This window comes from Corythoichthys intestinalis, chromosome 14, assembly GCF_030265065.1.
Source record: "Corythoichthys intestinalis isolate RoL2023-P3 chromosome 14, ASM3026506v1, whole genome shotgun sequence".
Classification (NCBI taxonomy): Eukaryota; Metazoa; Chordata; class Actinopteri; order Syngnathiformes; family Syngnathidae; genus Corythoichthys; species Corythoichthys intestinalis.
The window spans coordinates 33344355-33358836 of record NC_080408.1 but is presented as its reverse complement, the minus strand read 5'-3'; the positions used below and the strand labels follow the sequence as shown (position 1 = coordinate 33358836).

Below are 14482 nucleotides of genomic sequence, written 5' to 3'. Positions count from 1 at the left end.
CAAAGTATTAACACCAGGGGTGCTAATCATTGTGACACACATTATTTGATTTCAAATAATTTTTTCTTTATGTGGGATTTTTCCCCACTGAATGAATGCACTTGTATTGAAGGTTGGATTTTTCTTTTTTCCATTAAGGTCCCGTATTATTTGAATTAAAAAAAATATTAGAAGCTAAAAAACACATCTTTTACAGGGGTGCCAATAATTATGGAGGGCACTGTATCGATACCAAAATCTGCAATTAAAAAAAAAAAATAAACATATTCATTTAACAATGCCAGGAATACAGATTCCTCGTTTTTCGCGGTTAATGGTGACCAGAACCCTCCACGATAAGTGAAAAACGACAAAGTTGCGCCCCCCCCCTCCCTTTTTTGTATGTGTGTGTTTAATGTACTGCATTTATTCAGATGTAGCGTTGGAAAGAGATACATATAAGACATGTTTTTTTTTTTTACCCACCCCCCACGCCTCCAAAGTTTAATTAAAAAAAAAAAAAGTGTATATAAATAGGTATTTTTTTTAAGCACTTCAAACTTAATAATTATAAGTTTTAAACATGTTACTGTCCCACCGAAATATTTTTAAACAAAGTAGAAAGATGCTTGTCTTTATTAAATGCTTAATTGAGTGAGTCCACTCAAACCCGCTCAAGGTGCTCACTTACACACAATGAGTTGCCACAGCAACTGTTTAACAAGTTAAACGATGATTGACAGATGCCGCGCTTTGGAGTTTCGGCTTCAAAGCATATGTGGCAAGATCAAGCAATAAACATTTGTCAGTTATTGTTAACTTTAATAAGAAACAGCAGTGCACTGCCTGACCAACAAAGGAGGGAGAGTGAGACTAGGTGGTCGGCTCAGGACGGCTCATCTGTATTTTTTTTTTAATGGAAAAAAAATCCGCGATTGACCAAGTTGAGGGATCACTGTATATGAAAAATGGTTATGGTCAAAAAAAAGCATATGCGTTGCTGTTAGTGTTCTACTCTCTTCCCGAGGCGTTTCTGAATGAATATTAAATGAGCATTAATTTCATTGATGCAATGAATGGTTCAATGCAATCTGGTACCAATCCAACACATATATTGTTCAATCCCTATAAACAATTGAGATGTGTGTGTGTGTGTGTGTGTGGGGGGGGGGGGGTTATAATAGAGCTCAGTTTTCCAAAAGGGTTAGGTAAAAAAAAATATAGTCAATAAATTTAAGGAGAAAATGGTCAAGAAATGTTGGTGGTAACTTGGTAAGATGATGAATCATAGTTTTTGTATTTAAGTGAGCCCTGCTGTTGTCTCCACGAGGCATTCTCTGTTTACAAATATTACACCGTGCTCTTTTACGATCATTGCTTTCCAAAGAAAATTAGTCCCACCCAGCAGTCATGTTTGCCCAGTGGTTTGATTTACAGCAAGCGAAAAACAGGAGGGTGCCGAAAACAGGCGAATGCTAGTCGGCACCAATCTTTTGGCCAAATACGACATTGTCTGATACTACAAAAATAGCCATATAGAGCACTGATACCTGTACTGTGTATCGCATAGACTGTTTGCTACCAACCAATTTATAGGAAGGTTGCATTTCCACAATGTTTGATCGATTAAATTCTGTAGGCTAACTAGACAGTCCTCAGTTTTGTTTTTTAATCTTTTTTTTTTTTTTCTGTGTGCCTTGTTAGAATGTCAAGTATTTTACAGTTGTGGTCAAAAGTTTACATACACTTGTGAAGAACATAATGTCATGGCTCTCTTGAGTTTCCAGTTATTTCTACAACTTTGATTTTTCTTCGATAGTGATTGGAACAGATACTTCTTTGTCACAAAAAACATTCATGAAGTTTGGTTCTTTTATGACTTTATTATGGGTTTACAGAAAAAGTGATCAAAAATATACATACATGGATCTGAAAAAGCGAATCATTGACTTGAACAAGTCAGGAAAGTCACTTGGAGCCGTTTCAAAGCAGCTGGAGGTCCCAAGAGCAACAGTGCAAACAATTGTTTGTAAGTATAAAGTGCATGGCACTGTTTTGTCACTGCCACGATCAGGACGAAAACGCAAGCTATCACCTCCTGCTGAGAGAAAATTGGTCAGGAGGGTGAAGATTCAACCAAGAATCACCAAAAAGCAGATCTGCCAAGAATTAGAAGCTGCTGGAACACAGGTGTCAGTGTCCACAGTCAAGCGTGTTTTGCATCTCCATGGACTGAGAGGCTGCCATGCAAGAAGAAAGCCCTTGCTCCAAAAGCGGCACCTTAAGGCTCGACTGAAGTTTGCTGCTGATCACATGGACAAAGATAAGACCTTCTGGAGGAAAGTTCTGTGGTCAGACGAAACAAAAATCGAGCTGTTTGGCCACAATGCCCAGTAATATGTTTGGAGGAGAAAAGGTGAGGCCTTTAACCCCAAGTACTCCATGCCTACCGTCAAGCACGGTGGTGGTAGTATTATGGTGTGGGGCTGTTTGCTGCCAATGGAACTGGTGCTTTACAGAGAGTAAATGGGATAATGAAGAAGGAGGATTATCTTCAAATTCTTCAAGCTAACCTAACGTCATCAGCCTGAAGATTGGGTCTTGGGCGCAGTTGGGTGTTCCAACAGGACAATGACCCCAAACACACATCAAAAGTGGTAATGGAATGGCTAAATCAGGCTAGAATTAAGGTTTTCAAATGGCCTTCCCAAAGTCTCGACTTAAACCCCATTGAGAACTTGTGGACAATGCTGAAGAAACAAGTCCATGTCAGAAAGCCATCAAATTTAACTGAACTGCACCAATTCTGTCAAGAGGAGTGTTCAAAGATTCAACCAGAAGCTTGCCAGAAGCTTGTGGATGGCTACCAAAAGCGCCTAATTGAAGTGAAAATGGCCAAGGGACATGTTACCAAATGTTAGCGCTGCTGTATGTATATTTTTGACCCAGCAGATATGATCACTTTTTTTTCTGTTCACCTATAATAAAGTCATAAAAGAAACAAACTTCATGAATGTTTTTTGTGACAAAGAAGTATCTGTTCCAATCACTCTATCAGAGAAAAATCAGAGTTGTAGAAATAACTGGAAACTCAAGAGAGCCATGCACAAGTGTATGTAAACTTTTGACCACAACTGTATATAAGATCACGTAGTGTAGTGGTGAGAACAAGTATTTGATACACTGCTGAGTTTGCTGGTTTTACCACTTTCAAGCCATGTAGAGGTCTGTAATTTGTATCATAAGTTCTCTTCAACTGTAAGGGACGGAATCTAATACAAAAATCCAGAAAATCACATTGTATAATTTTTAAATAATAAATTTGTATTTAACTGCATGAAATAAGTATTTGATACATTACCAACTAGTAAATATTTCGGCTCTCAGTTCTTTTTTAAGAACCCCTCCTGTTCTCCACTCATTACCGGAAGTAACTGCACCTGTTTGAACTTGTTACCTGTATAAAAGACACCTGTTCACATGCTCAAACAAACAAACTCCAACCTTTCCACAATGGCCAAGATCAAAGAGCTGTGTAAGGACATCAGGGATAAAATAATCGACCTGCACAAGGCTGGGATGGGCTACAGGAAAATAAGCAAGCAGCTTGGTGAGAAGGTAACAACTGTTGGAGCGAATATTAGAAAATGGAAGAAGTTGACGTTCAATCTGCCTTGTACTGGGGCTCCATGCAAAATCTCACCTCGTGGGGTATCACTGATCATGAGGAAGGTGAGGGATCAGCCCAGAACTACACGGCAGGACCTGGTCAATGACCTGAAGAGAGCTGGAACCACAGTCTCGAAGAAAACCATCGGAAACACATTACGGCGTCATGGATTAAAATCCTACAGCGCACGCAAGGTCCTGCTGCTGAAGCCAGTGCATGTCCAGACATGTCTGAAGTTTGCCACTGACCATCTGGATGATCCAGAGGAGCAATGGGAGAAGGTCATGTGGTCGGATGAGACCAAAATTGAACATTTTGGTCTAAACTCGGCTCGTCGTGTTTGGAGGAAAAAGAAGGATGAGTACAACCCCAAGAACACCATCCCAACCGTGAAACATGGAGGAGGAAACATCATTTTTTGGGGCTGCTTCTCTGCCAAGGGTACAGGACGACTGCACCGTATTGAGGGGAGGATGGATGGGGCTATGTATCGCCAGATCTTGGCTGACAACCTCTTTCCTTCAGTGAGAGCCCTGAAGATGGGTCGTGGCTGGGTCTTCCAGCATGACAACGACCCAAAGCACACAGCCAAGGCAACTAAAGACTGGCTCCGTAAGAAGCATCTTAATGTCCTGGAGTGGCCTAGCCAGTCACCAGATCTGAACCCGATAGAAAATCTATGGAGGGAGCTGAAAGTCCGTGTTGCCCGGCAGCGGCCCCGAAACCTGAAGGCTCTGGAGAAGATCTGCATGGAGGAGTGGGCCAAAATCCCTGCTGCAGTGTGTGCAAACCTTGTCAAGGACTACAGGAAACGTTTGGTATCTGTAATAGCAAACAAAGGTTTCTGTACCCAATATTAAGTTCGATTTTTGTGTTGTATCAAATACTTATTTCATGCAATTCAATGCAAATTTATTTAAAAATCATACAATGTGATTTTCTGGTTTATTGTATTAAATTCCGTCCCGCACAGTTGAAGAGAACTTATGATACAAATTACAGACCTCTACATGCTTTGCAAGTGGGAAAACCAGCAAAATCGGCAGTGTATCAAATACTTGTTCTCCCCACTGTATATAGTTATTCAGGTTATAGGCGTACTGCACCCCCACCCCCTTAAGATATTTTTAGCACAAACTAAATATTGTAAACCCCTAAAAGTGCATTATAGATGCAGGGAAAAACATTTTGAGAACCGCATTTGTCCAGGTTGCTGAAGGCGATGGGTTGGCAGGAGTACCCGGAAAACGACGACAACTTCCTGCCTCTAACAGAAGACGAGCTGCGAGAGTTTCAGACAAAAACCGAGCAGGTGATCGACAGTCCTTTTCAATAACGCAGTGTGAAATGATCAAACGTGAGCTCACGCGATATGCTTTGGTGTGGTCCGAGCAGCTGAAGAGGAACGGCTTGCAAAAGAACGGGGTTCTCCCAAGGGCGCGGGGTGTCACCCTCCACTTCACCCCCTGGAGGAGTGTAGCGGAGGCCCACGTGGAGGAGGGCTCAGAGTCAGAAACCAGTAGCAGCAGCCAGACCTCGGACGACGACGACTGCATCAAATCCTAACGTGGCTTTACAGAACAAAAAGAAAACGACGCAACAACCAACACATCTCAAGCCACCTGCCCTCCTTCCTCTCATCTTTGTTTTTAGAGCACCATTTTGAATTTTTTGATTCTTTTTTTTTTTTTTTTTTTTTTGTTCTTGCACAAGGGAAAAACCAATCATATCCCAGTGAAGGAGGAGAATTCTGCTCTGCCAGACGTTGTTTTCCCTGCGTTTCCTCCTTCACTGCAGTCCTGCTCTCTGACCCAGCTCCCTCCTCCTTTTTCTTCCTCGCTTTGTGGAACTGAAGTGTTCATCAAGAAAAAGGGCAATGAATGCACACTTGATTCTGCTTTAAACAGACTAACTCATTTCATTGATGATGCTGATGACACATTATTAATGATATTAATAAAATTGGTTCCTGACAAGCTCATGTTTCAAGATACTGAATGTGGTGTTTGAGTGGATTTTTTTTTTTATCGCTTGGAGTTGCCCGTTATGTTGGGAGAATGATCTCGTACAATTTTTAGTTCAAACTGAGAACAATCAAGTAGTTTAAACAATTATATGGTGCTCATTGGCTGCCATTGATGGCGCAAGACATCCAATCCATTTGGAATGAAATAATGGCTGCTAGCCCAGTCTGAAACATATGGTAGGCTGATTGTCTTCTATATGAGCCCTGCAATTGACTGAAGACCATTTCAGAGTGTACCATGCTCTTGCCTATAGCCAAATTAAGCTGCACCACCCCCACAAGGATAAGCAGTACAAAAGATGAATGTAAAAATGATGTTAGTTTTATAGAATTGCATAAATCATATTTCACTGGTTTTGTAAAACATTTGAAACGGATTGGCCTTTTTTTAAATTGAGATTTTGATTTCTAAAAAGTTGTGACTGGTTGGGAACCTTTTTGGCTGAGAGAGCCATGAACACCACATATTTTAAAATTTTTAATATAATTACACGAGAGCCATACAATATGTTTAAAACTAAAAATGCAAGTGACGTGTGCATTTTATGTGAGTTCAACACTTTTAGAGTACAATAAGTGAATTCTTTTTGGATAACATTGTTATGCTGTTGCTAATCAATGATGAGTATTTCTTACCATTAATGCGACTTCTGGTGCTGCATGGTTTGTCTGATGGCTTTGTAGTCTGGTTGATACTTGCAGGCATAGAGAAATGTATGCACGGAGCACTATCAGTGCCGACTGAAACAAGTTTATCCATCGGTACATTTTTTTAGCGAACTCAGTGAAAGACTTTAATAAATCCTCCCGTCTTGTTGTCCCTTTCATAGTCAAAACCTTGCAATCACGCTGAACTGGAATAAAGAGCTTAGGTTTGTTGACTCATCCAAAGCGAGATAAAAAAACGGTGCTGCATTTATGTCCTGCTGAAAAGTACAATACTCCTTGTCTTTTTTTTTTCCATCTTCACAAAAGGGTTTTGAAAATTGGATGACAACGCGGAAAACGAAACTGAAAACAAGGAAAGTTTACTTCCTGATCTCACACGCACATTAGCCGGTATTTTCGACAGCAAAATACGGCAACCTCACTTGAACAGTGTCTGCCTCATCTGCGTTGCCTATGCGATTGATAGATTGACACAACGACATGTATGTTTGCCACTTTCCCACTAAAATTACTACGAACCAGCTTTGTAGTCGCTGGCTGTAGTATATGGACTATGTGTCCAATGATCACCCTGGGCTCACGCAGCCAATAGCATGGTACTTTGTAGGGATCTAACGTAGCACATCTCTGTTGCTATTTGATGATATCTAGTGCGAAGTACGCAAGTGTTGTCGGAGCATTAAAAAAGTTAACATACACCGCAAAAGTCACATCTGCTCATTACTGCACAACACCAGCGTATGACCGGTGACCGTCGCCGTTTCATGCAATGCGCATAGGAGTATAACGAAAAAAAATTTTTTTTTAAAAATAAAGATTTGTCTGCGAGCCAGATGCAGCCGTCAGAAAAGCCAGATCTGGCTCGCGAGCCATAGGTTCCCGACCTCTGATCTAAGATATGATTACGCAGAATTGAAAGGAGCATAAAGTTAGGCAGATATCACAATTTGGCCAAAAAGATGACTTCAGCAATTATGCTATATATACCAGTACATGTACTGTATATATATGTGACTGTGTATATAAATATGCACTAGCAACATATGTGGACATCACATTTTGTGTTGTGTACGGCCGACATGGTAGGCCACAGATGAATACAAATATTGTGGCCTGCATGACCCAAAATGTGACATCCACATATGTTGATGTCACCTTGGTTACATCTCCTTTAAAGGGTTAAGCACCATCAAAAATAACGCTGGTCATGAGTCTCGGTTTTAAACAAAAGGGTTCAATTTGGGGTAACTACAAGAGGATGGAAACTACTGCAGATATTTGAAGGCTGGTAGAGATCATGTGAGCTTCAGATTTCGGTTTTGAAGCTCAATTTATGCAGTTTCTCCTGCACACACACACAGACAGACAGACAGACAGATATATATATATATATATATATATATATATATATATATATATATATATTAGGGCTGTCAAACGACTAAAATTTTTTAATCGAGTTAATTACAGCTTAAAAATTAATTAATCGTAATTAATCGCAATTCAAACCATCTATAAAATATGCCATATTTTTCTGTACATTATATATATATTCTGTAAAATAAATTGTTGGAATGGAAAGATAAGACGCAAGATGGATATATACATTCAACATACGGTACATAAGGACTGTAGTGGGCTTTCACTCTACTGTCATTTAAATCTGTCTATGCTGTCCTCACTCCGAAGCATCTACTTTTTCCAAAGCTAGACAGCTAGTGAATGACGCCTTAATAATCAGACTTCTTCCTTTTTCATCTGATTTATTAATAAAATGGCCTCAAACCATTGTCCTTTTTAGACCGTCGTAAAACTACAAATAAAAAAGTACACAAGCATTGCATTAGCAACAACGTTAGCTTAGCACGCTATACAGGTTCACTAAACATAAACAAAAAGCGTCTCAGACAAAAAATATAACATTTCGCTTACTAACATTATATGTACATTCTTCACAACAACCATACTTACAGACTAATCTTGTCCAAGGATCATATAAGCACAACATTACAACGTAGGCGTCAGCCCGAAACATCGTGCAGCCATATTGAACTGGCAAGAAAACAATAAACCATGTCGCAAAGCGACCACAAGAGTTCGCTGTTAGCACAAAAAGCCTTGCTGTAAAACTTACCAAAAGGCAGAATACTGTCTGAGCGGGACATGTGCGTTAATTGCGTCAAATATTTTAACGTGATTAATGAAAAAAATTAATTACCGCGCGTTAACGCGATAATTTTGACAGCTCTTATATATATATATATATATATATATATATACACACAGTGGGGAGAACAAGTATTTGATACACTGCTAATGGGAAAACCCATTGACAGTGTATCAAATACTTGTTCTCCCCACTATATATATATATATATATATATATTTATAGATATATGGCGGAAAACACAGACCAGGCTGAAAAAGCAGTTTCTGCTCTTGCACTCCTTTTTAAAAGAAATGGACACTCAGTTGCCTTGACATTTTTCAGGGTAAGGCCAACGACGTCATGCATCAAGAGAGACAATAGCTAATTAATATGCTCACTCGCCACCCTGTGGTCTGGGGTGTGAATTGCAACCTGTCAAAATGACAGATGGACTTCAGTTTTTTCCGTCACCGTTTTAAAAAATCGGTCAACGACGGAAAATATTCGGTTAACGTGACCCCTGATATACACACACACACACACATATATATATTATATATATATATGTATATATATACACACATACAGGGTGACCCAAAAAAAAGTTTACACTCAGTTGACTGCTTGTTTAAAAGCCATTGAAACATATCTAAATAGGTTGTCATGCTTAAGTGATTCATTAAGGTCACTCAATGCAGCTGGTAATCTCTCGTCTCTACAATTCCTGTGCTTCTGCTGAAAATGAAGAAAACTTTAGCTGTACCTGAATTGCTGCGTGCCGGTCTGACACCTACTGAGATTGCAGCAAATCTGAGAATATCCAGATGTGCAGTCTACAAAGTTAAAAAAAAGCTGAAAGATACTGGAACAGCCTCACGAAAACCTGGGTCTGGAAAACCCGATCTGTGCGGACCAAAAAGTTGATTGACAAGGTGATATGTGGCCACCCCAGAGTCCAGATCTCAATCCCCTGGATTATAGCATATGGGCAACTGTGGAGGACAGTGCCTGTAAGAAGCCACAAACTTCTGTGGCAGCCTTGGAGAGGTCCATTGTTAGATCTTGGGAAAAGATGACAGCATCCTACATAAAGAAGACCTGTCAAGCGTTCCGCAGGCGCCTGGAGGCTGTTGTGACACTTAAGGGAGGACACATTGAAAAATAGAGCGTACTGTACATGTTCTTTACAATAATGCATAATTTGTGATTAAATTCTAATTCTAAAATTAATAAACATGGCATTTACAGTGCCTTGCAAAAGTATTCGGCCCCCTTGAATCTTGCAACCTTTCGCCACATTTCAGGCTTCAAACATAAAGATATGAAATTTAATTTTTTTGTCAAGAATCAACAACAAGTAGGACACAATCGTGAAGTGGAACAACATTTATTGGATAATTTAAACTTTTTTAACAAATAAAAAACTGAAAAGTGGGGCGTGCAATATTATTCGGCCCCTTTACTTTCAGTGCAGCAAACTCACTCCAGAAGTTCAGTGAGGATCTCTGAATGATCCAATGTTGTCCTAAATGACCGATGATGATAAATAGAATCCACCTGTGTGTAATCAAGTCTCTGTATAAATGCACCTGCTTTGTGATAGTCTCAGGGTTCTGTTTAAAGTGCAGAGAGCATTATGAAAACCAAGGAACACACCTGGCAGGTCCGAGATACTGTTGTGGAGAAGTTTAAAGCCGGATTTGGATACATAAAGATTTCCCAAGCTTTAAACACCTCAAGGAGCACTGTGCAAGCCATCATATTGAAATGGAAGGAGCATCAGACCACTGCAAATCTACCAAGACCCGGCCGTCCTTCCAAACTTTCTTCTCAAACAAGGAGAAAACTGATCACAGATGCAGCCAAGAGGCCCATGATCACTCTGGATGAACTGCAGAGATCTACAGCTGAGGTGGAAGAGTCTGTCCATAGGACAATCAGTCGTACACTGCACAAATCTGGCCTTTATGGAAGAGTGGCAAGAAGAAAGCCATTTCTCAAAGATATCCATAAAAGGTCTCGTTTAAAGTTTGCCACAAGCCACCTGGGAGACACACCAAACATGTGGAAGAAGGTGCTCTGGTCAGATGAAACCAAAATTGAACTTTTTGGCCACAATGCAAAACGATATGTTTGGCATAAAAGCAACACAGCTCATCACCCTGAACACACCATCCCCACTGTCAAACATGGTGGTGGCAGCATCATGGTTTGGGCCTGCTTTTCTTCAGCAGGGACAGGGAAGATGGTTAAAATTGACGGGAAGATGGATGCAGCCAAATACAGGAACATTCTGGAAGAAAACCTGTTGGTATCTGCACAAGACCTGAGACTGGGACGAAGATTTATCTTCCAATAGGACAATGATCCAAAACATAAAGCCAAATCTACAATGGAATGGTTCAAACATAAACAAATCCAGGTGTTAGAATGGCCAAGTCAAAGTCCAGACCTGAATCCAATCGAGAATCTGTGGAAAGAGCTGAAGACTGCTGTTCACAAACACTCTCCATCCAACCTCACTGAGCTCGAGCTGTTTTGCAAGGAAGAATGGGCAAGAATGTCTGTCTATCGATGTGCAAAACTGATAGAAACATACCCCAAGCGACTTGCAGCTGTAATTGGAGCAAAAGGTGGCGCTACAAGGTATTAACGCAAGGGGGCTGAATAATACTGCACGCCCCACTTTTCAGTTTTTTATTTGTTAAAAAAGTTTAAATTATCCAATAAATTTTGTTCCACTTCACGATTGTGTCCCACTTGTTGTTGATTCTTGACAAAAAATTAAAATTTTATATCTTTATGTTTGAAGCCTGAAATGTGGCGAAAGGTTGAAAGGTTCAAGGGGGCCGAATACTTTTGCAAGGCAGTGTAAGTTGTATTATGGCAGTGTAAACTTTTTTTTGGGTCACCCTGTACACACACACACACACATATATATGTCTATATATATGTAGGCCGGAAAACACAGACAAGGCTGAAAAAACAGTTTCTGCTCTTGCAACCCTCTTTAAAATAAACTGCTGTATTTTAAGCCACAAGAACTGTTGTGTTTGATAGAACAATATGTCTATATGCTGCCATAGCAGATTCATAGCGCATGAAGTCCCCGAACAATTTTTAATTTGTCCGTTTTACCCTGGAGACCGCCGTTTACAGACGTCATGCAACCGCTTTTGTTTATAAATATAACAATAATAATAAACATAAAAAGAAGGTAATTAATTGTATTTACTATTCGAAATGTGTCATTTTTTGCCTAAAATCATTAATTGATGTCTAATATTTAGTTTAAAAAAATTTAAAAAATTAAAAAAAAATTTCACTTGCATATTTTAAACTTAAACAAAATTACGTCACAATGAAAAAATTAGCGTATGTAAAAAAAGTCACGGATATCTACCCCATAACTATAGCTTAATTGTATTTTTTTTTTCTGTTAATGTCGCATTTCCCCCAATATTTTACAAGATTAATAATCGACAAAGAAAAATTGAAAAAAAAAAAAAAATGTTTAAAAGGGTAAATATATGAAAATGAAAATCTCAACCACTCCTTGATGTCTGCAATTTCTGCATCGCGATTCGCGACCCATGTTATATTAACATATTCACCAATAAAATCCCCTAAGAATCAAGCTGTAGGCATTCACAGCTGTGTCTTGACACTCAGTGATACATGCTACATGGAGTTTTTGGATCGAAAAGAGGTAAGTACGCGATAATATCTCGTTGAAATCATGGCGTCTTTAATTATGCTCTCGCGTGCTCTCACTTCCAGTTAGGGTTTTGCTGTTTAAATTTTTTTTTTTTTTTAATGCCCTCCCGTTCAAATATCCCCACCCCCCACAGAAATTTGAGATTTTAAGCTTTCCAATGATGTATCACACATGCATATTGGACAATTTTGAAATCTGGCCAAATTGGAGGTCTCAGCGGAACGTCAAGTCACCTGAGTGTTTTCCGCCATATGGAGTGTATCACAAAAGTGAGTCCACCCCTTGCATTTCTGCAGATATTTACGTATCTTTTCATGGGACAACACTGACAAAATGACACTTTGACACAATGAAAAGTAGTCTGTGTGCAGCTTATATAGCAGAGTTAATTTATTTTCCCCTCAAAATAACTCAAAATATAGCCATGAATATCTAAAACCCCTGGCAATGAAAGTGAGTACACCGCATGGGAACTACATCCATCCCTAAATGTCCAAATTGAGTACTGCTTGTCATTTCCCCTCCAAAATGTCGTGTGACTCGTTACAGGAGTGCTGTCAGCATTGCTGCAGAGATTAAAGAGGTGGGGGGAGGGGGGGTCATTCCCCCAATGCACCATCCGCAAACCATGACACTTCCACCTCCATGCTTCTCAGTTGGAATGAGGTTCTTTTCCTGGAATGCTGTATTGGGTTTACGCCAAACATGTCCAATGTTCTGGTGTGCAAATAATTCAATTTTAAATTCATCCGTCAAAAGAATATTATTCCAGAAGTCCTGGTCTTTGTCTAAATTCTCTCTGGCAAACTTCTGTCTAGGCCTTCATGTTCATCTTGGAGAGCAAAGATTTCCTCCTTGCACACCTCTCATGAAGGTTAAACTTGTAAAGTCTCTTTCTGATTGTAGAGGCATACACCTTCACAGCAACAGTAGCAAGAGCCTGCTGTAGGTCCCATGATGACATTTTAGGGTTTTTTCGGGGTGAACTTGCTTGGACGGCCAGACCTAGGCATGATGGCAGTTGTTTTGAATGTCCTCCACTTGTAGACTATTTTCCGGACAGTGGAATGGCTGATTTTATATTCTTTTGATATGTTTTGAAATCCCCTACCAGACAGCTCCTTTGATCTCTCCATGGTGTTTTCTCTCACTTCAACAGTCAGGGGCACAACAAACTAAATGTGAGGTTTAAATAAGGCAAGCCTCCTTCAAAACACTGGATAATGACGTTCCAAGCATGTGCACCGGATGTGATACACCTTTGTGTTATTTTAGGAATTTTAAGTGGGACAATGTGGGGGTGTCCCAATTTATTCCTCTACAGAAATTGCATTTATTTAATATAACATTTTGCAGAAAGTTATTTTATAAAAACTTTTCAGTTTTAAGTGTATATAACTATAACTTGAATCTCTCAAGATTGTTAAAATTGATATCAAATATCCATATGACCAAATATGTTAGAAAACACACAGGGTTCCAAAGGGTGTCCTAATTTTTCACATGGCTGTAAATACCGTAATTTTTTGACTATAAGCCGCTAGAGCAGGGCGGTAAACCGAAAACCACCGGTACCGAAATTCTTTACGATGAGTCTTGACCGACGTCATTTTGACCATGACGGTAAATTTGGTAATTTAATAAAAAAAGAAAATATAGTCTTTTCATCCCGCTTTGACTCTGTGTTGTTCGGCCATGTTCATTCCCCTTTAGGCTAACGCTAGCGGCTAACGCTACAAGCCAACGTGATGGAGTGTTGCTTAAGGGAAGTTTGCCAAACTTTCACCCGACATTAAACAGACTCTTGGCGGCATCCAGACGGGCTTTCACCCGCTGTCCTCCCGATTTCCAAAGAGGATGCTTTCAATGCTTTCTACTGGTAGCCAAGCCACAGGCTAACGCTAGCGGTTAACGCTACAAATGAACGTGATGGAGTTGGATAGCGGCTCTAAACTTGTCGAAACAGCTGAACTTAATGAGTGGATTGGTCTCGGACTGCATCTAGCAATTATGCTGCGTTCCAGAAAAGTGGGATGTCGGACTTTTCCGACCTCAGAGTAGGAAAATATCATTGGAACGCCACTCGAACTGGGAGGTCCAAGTCGCGAAGTCGGAGAAAAAAATAACTACCCCGACTTCCAAGTTGTTTCAATCTGACGTCACTGGACAAAATGGCGCTCATGAAAACGTATTGAATGATAACACAATAATGAAGTAAATCAAGTTTATTTGAGACGCCATGTATTTTTTTTCTCATACAGTGAATTATCT

At 39.8% G+C, this 14482-nt stretch overlaps 1 protein-coding gene across 4 annotated transcripts in view; it reads left to right on the top strand.

Moving 5' to 3' along the window:
- gpbp1l1 (GC-rich promoter binding protein 1-like 1) overlaps nt 1-5625 on the top strand; it is a 30225-nt gene extending 24600 nt beyond the window's left edge. For all 4 annotated transcript variants that reach the window (XM_057858125.1, XM_057858124.1, XM_057858123.1 and 1 more), the window contains exons 11-12: nt 4859-4961; nt 5045-5625. In XM_057858125.1, the coding sequence (XP_057714108.1) occupies nt 4859-4961; nt 5045-5215 (274 nt within the window). In that variant the 3' untranslated portion in view covers nt 5216-5625. The remainder of the gene's footprint in view (nt 1-4858; nt 4962-5044) is intronic.
- Nucleotides 5626-14482: the final 8857 nt, after the last annotated feature.